The 12,027-nt window shown below is 44.6% G+C and overlaps 5 protein-coding genes across 5 annotated transcripts; 3 read left to right on the top strand and 2 right to left on the bottom strand.

Moving 5' to 3' along the window:
- Positions 1-1,072: 1,072 nt before the first annotated feature.
- BJ212DRAFT_1299347 (uncharacterized protein) lies at positions 1,073-1,878 on the bottom strand (the record flags this gene model as incomplete). Its single annotated transcript, XM_041332851.1, is given in 6 exon segments — positions 1,073-1,237; positions 1,305-1,341; positions 1,395-1,413; positions 1,433-1,537; positions 1,649-1,732; positions 1,782-1,878. 6 exon segments carry the CDS (start codon positions 1,876-1,878, stop codon positions 1,073-1,075), a joined length of 507 nt encoding a protein of 168 aa, XP_041193606.1.
- Positions 1,879-2,102: 224 nt separating this feature from the next.
- Positions 2,103-3,192, top strand: BJ212DRAFT_1299348 (uncharacterized protein; the record flags this gene model as incomplete). The annotated part of the gene is made up of 4 exons (XM_041332852.1): positions 2,103-2,225; positions 2,290-2,476; positions 2,681-2,809; positions 3,086-3,192. The coding sequence occupies 4 exons, from the start codon at positions 2,103-2,105 to the stop codon at positions 3,190-3,192; spliced, it is 546 nt and encodes a 181-aa protein (XP_041193607.1).
- Positions 3,193-3,669: 477 nt separating this feature from the next.
- On the top strand, positions 3,670-4,315 carry BJ212DRAFT_1299349 (uncharacterized protein; the record flags this gene model as incomplete). The annotated part of the gene is made up of 5 exons (XM_041332853.1): positions 3,670-3,766; positions 3,816-3,899; positions 3,960-4,115; positions 4,169-4,243; positions 4,296-4,315. 5 exons carry the CDS (start codon positions 3,670-3,672, stop codon positions 4,313-4,315), a joined length of 432 nt encoding a protein of 143 aa, XP_041193608.1.
- Positions 4,316-5,816: 1,501 nt separating this feature from the next.
- BJ212DRAFT_1480423 (uncharacterized protein) lies at positions 5,817-6,764 on the bottom strand (the record flags this gene model as incomplete). The annotated part of the gene is made up of 5 exons (XM_041340084.1): positions 5,817-5,842; positions 5,898-6,001; positions 6,057-6,276; positions 6,309-6,471; positions 6,537-6,764. The coding sequence occupies 5 exons, from the start codon at positions 6,762-6,764 to the stop codon at positions 5,817-5,819; spliced, it is 741 nt and encodes a 246-aa protein (XP_041193609.1).
- A 666-nt stretch (positions 6,765-7,430) lies between these two features.
- Positions 7,431-7,607, top strand: BJ212DRAFT_1211668 (uncharacterized protein; the record flags this gene model as incomplete). Its single annotated transcript, XM_041329241.1, has 1 exon — positions 7,431-7,607. A coding segment is annotated over one exon (177 nt), but the record flags the coding sequence as incomplete, so codon positions are not given.
- Between the last annotated feature and the right edge of the window lie 4,420 nt (positions 7,608-12,027).

A 12,027-nucleotide genomic window follows, 5' to 3' on the forward strand; every position in this document is an offset into this window, starting at 1 on the left:
GCAAGGAAGTATGTTCCAGCAGATGTGGACTTGAAGGAGCCTTCCAAGTTGCAAAATTGGGACACTATGGCCTTACTCAATTTCTGGCATGCTCAGCAGGAGAAAGGCGAAGGACCAACATTCCTGTTCAAAGCATGGAAGAACAAAGATGGAGACATGGTAGCATCAGTTGTGTCCGGGAATTTGCCTTCTCATCAGACTTGTAAAGTCAGAAAGCAGATGATCTGAAGGCCTCGGAATTTGTCAACTGACACTGAGAGTGATCCTGGGAGTAATCCCAAGAGTGACTCTCATCACATGGAGGATGATGCTGATGATGATGCGGCTGATGGTAGATCCCCACAAAAGAGACCCAGAAGAGAGCCAGGTCCTTCAACAGCACATGAAGGGACAGCAGTCCCACATGCAATTCCAAAGCCTCACCCAGTCAAGCCAGCGAAAACTGGTGCACTGCTGACATCATGAATGGGCAACCTCCTGGCTGGGATGACTGACGAAGTCACCAGCAATGTTGAGGAAGATGTTGGAATGGAAGGAGGGCACATGTCTCTGGTGCCAAAAAACATGCGGGGAAAAAAACCAGCAATTGAGCCATCAGCGAGGACAACCTGGAGTAAATCAACTCATCAGCCATCAGACAATACCCCTCTAGTGACAAGAGCAAGGGGAAAGAAGTAATGGACTGATACTACACTTCCTGCCTTTATGCACATGTCAATGTTATTCAATCTTCATGGCTCAGGAGTTCCTGGGTGTCAATCAAACTTGGGACTCAGTGATCCTCTGTACAGTGAGAATTGAACTCTGGTGTTCAACACTTGGGACTCAGTGAGCCAAAGCAAGACTTAAACTTCCGTGTTTGACACCTGGGAACTCCTGAGCCTCTGGAACTCAATTGGAAATGGAAGAGGAATGTGTCGCAAATTCAGTTGTTTACATGACGTGGGTATGTTAATGAAAATTTGGAAGTTTACATGTGATTTGACTACTATCAAACATTTGGTACTTTACATTTGAATCTGATCTTCAAACTGATTGATCAGTGAATCTACTACCTTGAGCATTTTAATGCTCATCCATTGGGCTCTTTGCAACCTCTGGAGGTCTGCATCAGCTCTTCTGAGTTTGTCGGAAGTTTCTGCCCAAGCCATCCAGAAGGGTCACTTGGCCTCAAGTAGCAGTGGAATGGAAGGATCAGGAAGATCCCCAGTACGGTGTTTGTAATCACCAAGTCAATCTTGAACAGATTGCACTTGCAGAAAAATTAGCACAAAGATAAATGATCTGCTTTGTCAGATACTCACACCCGGTGTGTTCATATGACCCAAATGGTCGGAACTCCTGGGCCATCGAACGTAAATCTTCGTTAGAGGTGTCATCTACTTGGGAGATACAATAAGTATCTATAATCCCCTGGAATGAATGGACTCACATGACATAGACGCTTCTGATGCAGCTGGAACATCAATCTTAGGATTGGCAGAATCTGGCAACTCATCCACATTGATGATATCATCCTCAGGCCCAAGGTACAAGTCTAGATCAATGAGAAAACCTGGATGATCAGCTTGAGCCAGAGGTGATTGATCTGCAAGGGTTTAATGAGCATGCATGGTGATCCTCAATCCTAATGAATGGATAAACTCACTGGGTATTGCAGCCAAGACATCCAGTGATCCAGATGATGGAGAATCATATTCTATGTCATCATCCGGCCCTAGGTATAGATCATCTAGGGGATACCCAGCAAATAGATAAGGCATGATAAAAATACAACACACCTAGTGATGCCCGGGACACAGTGGACTCATCCACATCCATTGAATTGTAGTCGGTCACCAGAGGGTCATTGAACCGAATGGCTGACTGTGGACTCATGTTGTGTGGGGAACTTACTGATTTGTTGACTGATAATTGAAAAAACTTCAAAGTTCAACACAAAACCAGTGATTGCCAGAAGTTGAACTGGGACCAAACAAAGACAAACAATCAACAATTTTATCAATTGTCCATCAAATGTGTTGTTTCTTTTGAAACTTCATCCTCGTGATAACTGATTTCATCCCAATTTCAAGATCTTTAAATCTCTCAACTCAATCATCATGTCCACTCCAGTTGACAACTCTTTGACCGGTCTCAAGGCATCCACTGCCCAGATCATGGCCATCATCAGTGGTGCCCAGCAGATTCTCCCAGGTAACAGCTACTTTTCTCTGACAACACAGGTCAGTTCACTTGTGGTATGTAGCTTTCTTTTTTTTTCTTTTTTTCTCTCTAACATTCAGGCAGGCTCAAGTGATCAAGGACTATGGGTCTGGACCCCTGCCCAGCATTGTGCTTTTGTGCTCCAAGGAGCTATTGCACATCCAGGGCATGACTCCCCAGGTCTGGCCCAACTGGCACAACATTGGGTACAACAATCCCTGTCTCTTGACGCATGTCTGGCACCCCAAGCTCCTCGCCTGGGAGGCCTTAGGTGAACTCAAAACTCAAAACTCATACATTTTGACAAGTTTTGAGTTTCGGGGTTTGATATAAGGGGTTTGATGTTTGGGTTTTGGGACTTGGGACTCGGTGATTTGAGACTCAAAACTTGAAACTCATACATTGTTATGACTGTCAGGTTTTGAGTTTCAATGTTTGTTTCTAACTTTCAGGTTTTGGTACTCAGTTTTTTGAGACTCAGTGATGGAACTCAGTGGTGGTGCCAGTGGAGGGACCAGTGACATTGCTGGTGCGGATGGGTGGGGAGGAAAGGTCCACTGGAATCAGACCTGTGGAGGGAGGAGCAGCAACTGGGAGATCAAAGGTATGGTCACCTAAGGCCTCCCAGGCAAGGAGCTTAGGGCACCATTCAATCACTGAGTCTCAAAAAACTGAGTACCAAAACCTGAAAGTTAGAAACAAACATTGAAACTCAAAACCTGACAGTCATAACAATGTATGAGTTTCAAGTTTTGAGTCTCAAATCACCGAGTCCCAAGTCCCAAAACCCAAACATCAAACCCCTTATATCAAACCCCGAAACTCAAAACTTGTCAAAATGTATGAGTTTTGAGTTTTGAGTTCACCTAAGGCCTCCCAGGCGAGGAGCTTGGGGTGCCAGACATGCGTCAAGAGACAGGGATTGTTGTACCCAATGTTGTGCCAGTTGGGCCAGACCTGGGGAGTCATGCCCTGGATGTGCAATAGCTCCTTGGAGCACAAAAGCACAATGCTGGGCAGGGGTCCAGACCCATAGTCCTTGATCACTTGAGCCTGCCTGAATGTTAGAGAGAAAAAAAGAAAAAAAAAGAAAGCTACATACCACAAGTGAACTGACCTGTGTTGTCAGAGAAAAGTAGCTGTTACCTGGGAGAATCTGCTGGGCACCACTGATGATGGCCATGATCTGGGCAGTGGATGCCTTGAGACCGGTCAAAGAGTTGTCAACTGGAGTGGACATGATGATTGAGTTGAGAGATTTAAAGATCTTGAAATTGGGATGAAATCAGTTATCACGAGGATGAAGTTTCAAAAGAAACAACACATTTGATGGACAATTGATAAAATTGTTGATTGTTTGTCTTTGTTTGGTCCCAGTTCAACTTCTGGCAATCACTGGTTTTGTGTTGAACTTTGAAGTTTTTTCAATTATCAGTCAACAAATCAGTAAGTTCCCCACACAACATGAGTCCACAGTCAGCCATTCGGTTCAATGACCCTCTGGTGACCGACTACAATTCAATGGATGTGGATGAGTCCACTGTGTCCCGGGCATCACTAGGTGTGTTGTATTTTTATCATGCCTTATCTATTTGCTGGGTATCCCCTAGATGATCTATACCTAGGGCCGGATGATGACATAGAATATGATTCTCCATCATCTGGATCACTGGATGTCTTGGCTGCAATACCCAGTGAGTTTATCCATTCATTAGGATTGAGGATCACCATGCATGCTCATTAAACCCTTGCAGATCAATCACCTCTGGCTCAAGCTGATCATCCAGGTTTTCTCATTGATCTAGACTTGTACCTTGGGCCTGAGGATGATATCATCAATGTGGATGAGTTGCCAGATTCTGCCAATCCTAAGATTGATGTTCCAGCTGCATCAGAAGCGTCTATGTCATGTGAGTCCATTCATTCCAGGGGATTATAGATACTTATTGTATCTCCCAAGTAGATGACACCTCTAACGAAGATTTACGTTCGATGGCCCAGGAGTTCCGACCATTTGGGTCATATGAACACACCGGGTGTGAGTATCTGACAAAGCAGATCATTTATCTTTGTGCTAATTTTTCTGCAAGTGCAATCTGTTCAAGATTGACTTGGTGATTACAAACACCGTACTGGGGATCTTCCTGATCCTTCCATTCCACTGCTACTTGAGGCCAAGTGACCCTTCTGGATGGCTTGGGCAGAAACTTCCGACAAACTCAGAAGAGCTGATGCAGACCTCCAGAGGTTGCAAAGAGCCCAATGGATGAGCATTAAAATGCTCAAGGTAGTAGATTCACTGATCAATCAGTTTGAAGATCAGATTCAAATGTAAAGTACCAAATGTTTGATAGTAGTCAAATCACATGTAAACTTCCAAATTTTCATTAACATACCCACGTCATGTAAACAACTGAATTTGCGACACATTCCTCTTCCATTTCCAATTGAGTTCCAGAGGCTCAGGAGTTCCCAGGTGTCAAACACGGAAGTTTAAGTCTTGCTTTGGCTCACTGAGTCCCAAGTGTTGAACACCAGAGTTCAATTCTCACTGTACAGAGGATCACTGAGTCCCAAGTTTGATTGACACCCAGGAACTCCTGAGCCATGAAGATTGAATAACATTGACATGTGCATAAAGGCAGGAAGTGTAGTATCAGTCCATTACTTCTTTCCCCTTGCTCTTGTCACTAGAGGGGTATTGTCTGATGGCTGATGAGTTGATTTACTCCAGGTTGTCCTCGCTGATGGCTCAATTGCTGGTTTTTTTCCCCGCATGTTTTTTGGCACCAGAGACATGTGCCCTCCTTCCATTCCAACATCTTCCTCAACATTGCTGGTGACTTCGTCAGTCATCCCAGCCAGGAGGTTGCCCATTCATGATGTCAGCAGTGCACCAGTTTTCGCTGGCTTGACTGGGTGAGGCTTTGGAATTGCATGTGGGACTGCTGTCCCTTCATGTGCTGTTGAAGGACCTGGCTCTCTTCTGGGTCTCTTTTGTGGGGATCTACCATCAGCCGCATCATCATCAGCATCATCCTCCATGTGATGAGAGTCACTCTTGGGATTACTCCCAGGATCACTCTCAGTGTCAGTTGACAAATTCCGAGGCCTTCAGATCATCTGCTTTCTGACTTTACAAGTCTGATGAGAAGGCAAATTCCCGGACACAACTGATGCTACCATGTCTCCATCTTTGTTCTTCCATGCTTTGAACAGGAATGTTGGTCCTTCGCCTTTCTCCTGCTGAGCATGCCAGAAATTGAGTAAGGCCATAGTGTCCCAATTTTGCAACTTGGAAGGCTCCTTCAAGTCCACATCTGCTGGAACATACTTCCTTGCCACAAAGTCATCCTGACTTTATATGATGGCGCTCCATGGCATGACTGCCTTGTCGCTCCTGGAACAGATCCCTGTGTCTATGCATTCAACAAATCCTTGGGTGTTGCAATGATAGACTTATGATAGTGTGATGTAAGAAATGCCCTCACTATGGCCTTCTTCTCCTTGAGTTTCATTTCGGTGATGTCTGGAAGCAACAGCATCCCATCTCCATCAGTTTCCAGTTTGAAAGCAGGCTTTCTGATTCTTTTTCGACCTCCCTTCATCTGTCATCCTCCATCCCATGCCCTGGCACCTATCATCACAATGATCAACAAATTCCTTCTAGTAGCCAGAGTTCAAACACTCACTGAACTGTTCCTGTGTGTACTCCTGCCAAACCAGCTTGATGTCCTCCCAGTCCTTTGTCTTCATGAAGCTGTCCCCATCTCCTAATGCCTCATTATCATCATGCCTGCATGACATCTATTGAGATCAAAGATCTGTGATGACTGACACAATTCACTTACATCCAAAACAGCACCTCTCCCTGTTCATTCTTCCAAGCTGACATCACAAACACTCTCATCCTGCATTGCCTCCACATCTCCTTTGAAAAGTGCTCCATATATGCAGGTCCCTTCTTATGAGCAACTTGTGCCTGTATCTCAGGAGGAGGAAAGTTGTTGGACCATTCTTCAGCTGTTTCCTTCACCTTCTCCAACTCATCATCAGACAATTCATGACTCTCTTCACAGCCACCTGATAATGCTTGAACATACCAGGACCTCCTGGCTTTGCCCTGGACTCATCCTCAATCCTCTTTAGCACCTCTTCCCAGTTCCGCTGGTAGATCACCATCCTAGGCGTCCATTTCCTCCCATACTTTATCATGTCCTTCCTTTCCTTCTTTTTCCTGTTGTTGAACAACCAAGTCTTGTATATCTGAGGGTTGATGGAAGAATAAGATATTAAAATTTTAGTTTTTCAACACAGGGAGGATGAATCACCTGCTTCCTCTTCTTCCATTGTGCTTGGTTGACCTTAGGAGCAAGTAACCTGGCAGCCCTAGCTATGGCAGTGAAAACTGCTTGCTTCTCTTTCTGTTTTGCCAAAGTCCACTCAAGAAGGTAGTTCTTCAACTCCAAAATTTCATTTTCCGTGAGCTTCTGTGTCTGTGGTTGATGTGCCCTATGTCTTCCAGAAGTCAACTGAGTGGAGTGACCTGATCTTGCCATGGTGAATGAGATTGCAGAATGGGCTGAGGATAAGCAAGGTGGAAGTAATAATGGTGACAAGTTGAACTTTGAGCAAAGCCTAACAGTTGGTTAATCGACCCATATTGGATGCAATGCCATTAGTGGAAATGAATTTGTAATGATGCATCAAGACTGCATAACATCATATTGCAACAATGATTCATTCAACCTTCCTGAGCTAATGCTTTGCTTGCAACATCAGAAAATAAGATGAAGATAGGTAGATGCACCCCACTGCAAAAATCCCACAGGGTAGAAGCAAGGGGCAGCAAGGATAGGAAAACTTGGGTCAAGGTCCCACTTGTGAGCACAAAACGACATGCCTACAGGTCCATGCCTGACTCTCCCCCAGAATCACCAACACTTCAGCCTGTTGAGGCACCACCTCCTTGGGAAGACATTCCTGACAATGCTTACAAGCATGACCAAGGCTCATTTGAACCTTTGCAACTCCCAAAAACCATGGCAAGTTCATGTAAAATGTTGGATTGTCATTCAAACGATAGCTAAGCATACAAAATGCAGAGTCAGAATGACTACCTCAGGCAATGGCTGCCAAGGCAGGAATCATATCTGCATCACCTTCTGGATCGAGAAGCTCTACCAGAAGATAGGAGATGTGTCATCTGCGACCAGCATGGGGTCTACAAATGTCAAGATTGTCTTGGGGAGCCACTATATTGCACTGGCTGTTGCATGAGTCAACATTGTTGCAATATTTTCCACTGGATCAGTCAATGGAATCGTCAATTCTTCGAGCAGAGTTGTCTCGCCCATGTCAGACTTGTCATACACCTCAGTCATGATGGCAAACAATGTCCAGTCCTCACAGATAGGTGGGATTTGTTCAAAGAAGACAAGCATGAAGACCAGCTTGAGCCTGAAGATTGACCATCTGTGTCGGGACCCGAGTTCCAGCTGAAGGAAAACACCATGGTCATCATTGACAAGTCTGGAGTTCATTGCCTTGAGGTTCAATGCTGTGATTGTCCAAATGCCATGAGTCCAGACATTCAAATGTTTCAACATGGATTTTTCCCCACATCATTTAACAAGCCTAAGACTTTGTTCACCTTCAGGGTGCTCAATGATTTTATATTGGACAACCTGGAATCCAGCACCTCGGTGATGAACTATTACAGCAAGCTCTGGCAAACGACCTCAAGCACACATCTTGTTCCAGTAATGCCAAATCTCTGACATCTAAAGGACATTATATTAACAAAGCATGTGGCAAGGACTGATACAGAGAGCTCATGAGAGTCACTTGACAGTGGAGGCAGTTGAAGGCCATGAAATGGCATGGATTTGGCCATCATTCTGACAACCTGAATGCAGGAGATCTCACATTGTTTTGCCCTGCATGTCCTCAGCCTGGGATTAACATATCCTTGTCAGGGGATGAATCACTTGATGGGTGAGTCTAGTTTGATACTGAAGTCACCTCAGCTATAATAACAACTCCAAGCTGGAAATACACCTGGTCATTTGTTATGGATGGAAATGTCAAAGCTGAATACCTGCATCCCATCAAGCCATTTGATGAAGTGTGGCTTTCCGATGGGTTGGGATTCATGGTGGGAAAGGACAGGTATAAAACCCATCTTGTGGAGGCTGCTGACACATTGGAAAAATCAAGCTACAACAATCACTGGGTGGTGAATCAAGCAAATGTGACTCAGCACAAGCTGGAGTCCATGTGAATCGGGGGAGTTGCCTGTGCCTGACACAGTTGCTTTGTCCCTCACTTGATGGTAGATTTTCAGAAAGGAGAAAGGCAAGTCAACCATGCCATTCTACATTCATGAGTTAATGATGCATCATTTGCAGACAAATGAACATGGATTATGCCCTTTGTGAGGCTGCCCAGCACAACATGGAAGGCATAACCAGGGCTGTCACCTTCTATGACATCAACTGTCAATACAACAAGCACTTTTGGGTTCGGGTGGATTGAAGCCAATTTCTCGAAATGGTTCCAGAATTGACCATCATTCCTGGAATCAGGTTGTGGCATGTCCATGGACATCAGGACAGCTGCTATGTCTGATATGTGTTGAATTTTATTGAAGGCATCGGTTGGATCAATGGTGAGATCATGGAGACCCTATGGTCATGTCTCAACCTGATTTCCCCTGCTGCTCAGGGAATGTCATCCCCACATCAAAAGGAATGTCTTGATTATCAGATGAATGATTCCAATTTCTGCAAGATGATCCACATGAAAAGGACTCTTTGCCATAAATACAAGCAGGCAAAGAATGGCATCACCGAAAGTGAAAAGGCTTTCGACAGAGTTGATGAAGCAGTGCCCACAGCTTCAAAGAAAGAATGGTTATCCAGTGAGAGGATTGCTCAGTCCAGCAGAATAAATGATCCTGCGGCGATGGATGTATATGAGATTAATATCAAGAAGGGTAAGTTGACTTTGGCTACATCAAAGTCAGAATTAATTGTTGCACTCAGCACTGAGAAAAAAGGAGATTGAGCTTAGACTGCTAGAGGAGGGTAATGCCTGTAATGCAGCACCTGCTCGCAGATCAGTGGCAACATGGATATCAATGGGGTTGGCAATTGAAGAGGCTCAAATTGCATTGGTCATCGAGCTCCGAAGAATTGGAAGAAGAACTACAGAGACACAGAGATTAGACATCACCTGGCAACATGATTGTCTCCAAGGCCAGATAGATGGATTCACTCAGTCTGCTCTTGCGCATCTGGGAGAGGGATTTGATGCAGACAACAATCCTGATGACTTGAACATAGACATTCTTGATGATCTCAATGATGACCTGGCAGATTTCACCAACACATCTGATACATGGGCAAACTCCCCTGAGCTCACTGTCATCCCATTGCCATCAAACCTCAGGGTAGATTTAAGCAGATGCTGTATGGCAGAGGATCTGATTCTGCTGGAGATGTTGCTTCATGAAGGGCAGGCCAATGATGCCCTTCACAACCTCTGGATTCACTTGTGCAACAAGGTGATCCTGTTCTGAACAATGGTCAGGCAGGCCAAATCTCAGCCCTGAAAACTCGAGCTTGGTCCCAGGTGACATCAGTGCAGCAGGCAGTGTCCCTCCATGCCAGTATATATACAAAGACCTGGAAGCAAATGATGCAACTTGAGCTGGGGCAAGACCAGCTTCAGACATACAAACCACTGCTTTGGGAGCAGCTCAAAATCAGCACTGCCATCAGTGATCCAAATGCCCAAGGTCAGCGGAATGAGTCCCTTGCTTGGTTCTGGTCCATCGATGTGGACCTGGGGGGCCCAGATCACTCATGGAATGAGGAATGTGAGTTCAGGCATGCTTGATGTATCCCATGCTCAGCTGATGAGACCCATCCAAAGTTTACTGAGTTCATTGGCTTCAGGCAAAGGCCCTATGGGATTGATGGAAGAAAGAAATGACATTGGTCCAATTGGAGATGGATTGGACATGCAACTTTTTCTTGTGGAAAGCAACCCAATGGGGTGACAGGATGTGGGAATCATTGGTGAAACACCTTCTGGGTCATTCATGCTACTTGGGAAGGCAATCCCAAATGTATTCATTACTGGCACAGGATGCCCAGGCAGCATTTCAAGACCTGCAGAGTGGGTTCATAGATGCTTGAGATGAATGAACTTTTTTGCCAATGATATGAAACAGCTACTTCAACCCAAACATTTTAGTCTCAGGAAATGCCCAGATGAACAAATGTTGGAGTTTGAAAATTTTAATCCATCAACCGGTGGCTCATATCTTCACATCTAAACCAACTGGCATTGTGATTGTGATTTCCAGCTTCATACTCCTGCATTAGCCATGCCTGTACTGCAAACTCCTCCTGCATCTCCTTCTGATGCCATGGATTCTGGCAATGAATACCGACCCCTCACACTCAGTCTTGCAGATGTTGCAGCCACAATGTCAATGGCTGCATCGTGCATCCAAGCATCTATCTCCCAATATCAGACAGAGGCTGCCAACACCAAGGAGCCTTCCACTGCTCAGATCATGCACTTTAAAGCTGGGCTGCAATGGGAGATCGCTGTAAGAGACTGATGACTGTGGTGGTCAATGCTGAGATTTCCAACAGACTTTTGTGACACCCATCCTGCAGTACTTGGCTGCAAGGCACATCATCTTGGTTATTCCAAACCTGGTCGCCCATATTCTTCAGTTGTTTCCCCAGCTCACCTGGAACACAGTTCCGGACCATGTCTTTTCATCCCACTTATGTCTCTTTCATGATGTTGCAGATCCAGAAGATCCCTCCAGGATTATATCTGGCTATGATACTGCATGGTGGATTGGATGCACTGCAATCCCAGATGAATTATGGCAATGGGTTTGGGTAATGGGTTGCTGTATCTTTCACTACCAGCATTGGCTAGTAAGAACTATGAACAATTTCCTCGAGTGATGATTAATCTGTTCTAGGGTGGCATTGAGGATGATGGTCTGATTCTTCCTGAGCAGGTGGATAACACCTTGGTTCCATCACTGATGGGACTGAGGTGGCTTAGAGAACACCTCTGGACATTGGTTGAGGAGCAAGAAGAGGGCATCAGTGAAAAGATGGCAGAGATTGAAGTGTACACCGGCATCCTGACCAGATTGAAGAGAGGCAGAGGAGAGTAGTGCTAGTCCTTGAGTTCAGAATGTTGATGTCCAAACTCCATGAAAATGACATACTGTCTTCCAAATATCTAACCTAACATTATGTGCTGAGTCCTGAATACTGAATATCGAGTATCAAGTACAGACAATCATATATTGTGTTGTGAATGTGGACTCCCGAATATCAAGACCTGAATGGTGAATATTGAGTATTGAGTATTGAGATTCAGATATCAAGACCCAACTATCGAATATTGAGTCCCCAATACCGAGTCCTGAACATGGACTACCAAATATCAAGTCCCAACTATTGAATACCAAATACCAAATACCAAATACCAAATACCAAATACCAAATACTGAGTCCCAAATATCAACCCCTGAATATCAACACCCAAATACCAAATACCAAATACCAACTACCAAATACCAAATACCAAATACCAAATACCAAATACTGAGTCCCAAATATCAACCCCTGAATATCAACACCCAAATACCAAATACCAAATACCAACTACCAAATACCAAATACCAAATACCAAATACCGAGTCCCTAATATCAAATATCAAGTCCTGACTAGTGAGTATCAAATATCGAAACCCAACTCAATATTTGGTATTTGGTA

Source organism: Suillus subaureus, assembly GCF_016647635.1.
Source record: "Suillus subaureus strain MN1 chromosome Unknown BJ212scaffold_14, whole genome shotgun sequence".
NCBI classification, from domain to species: domain Eukaryota; kingdom Fungi; phylum Basidiomycota; class Agaricomycetes; order Boletales; family Suillaceae; genus Suillus; species Suillus subaureus.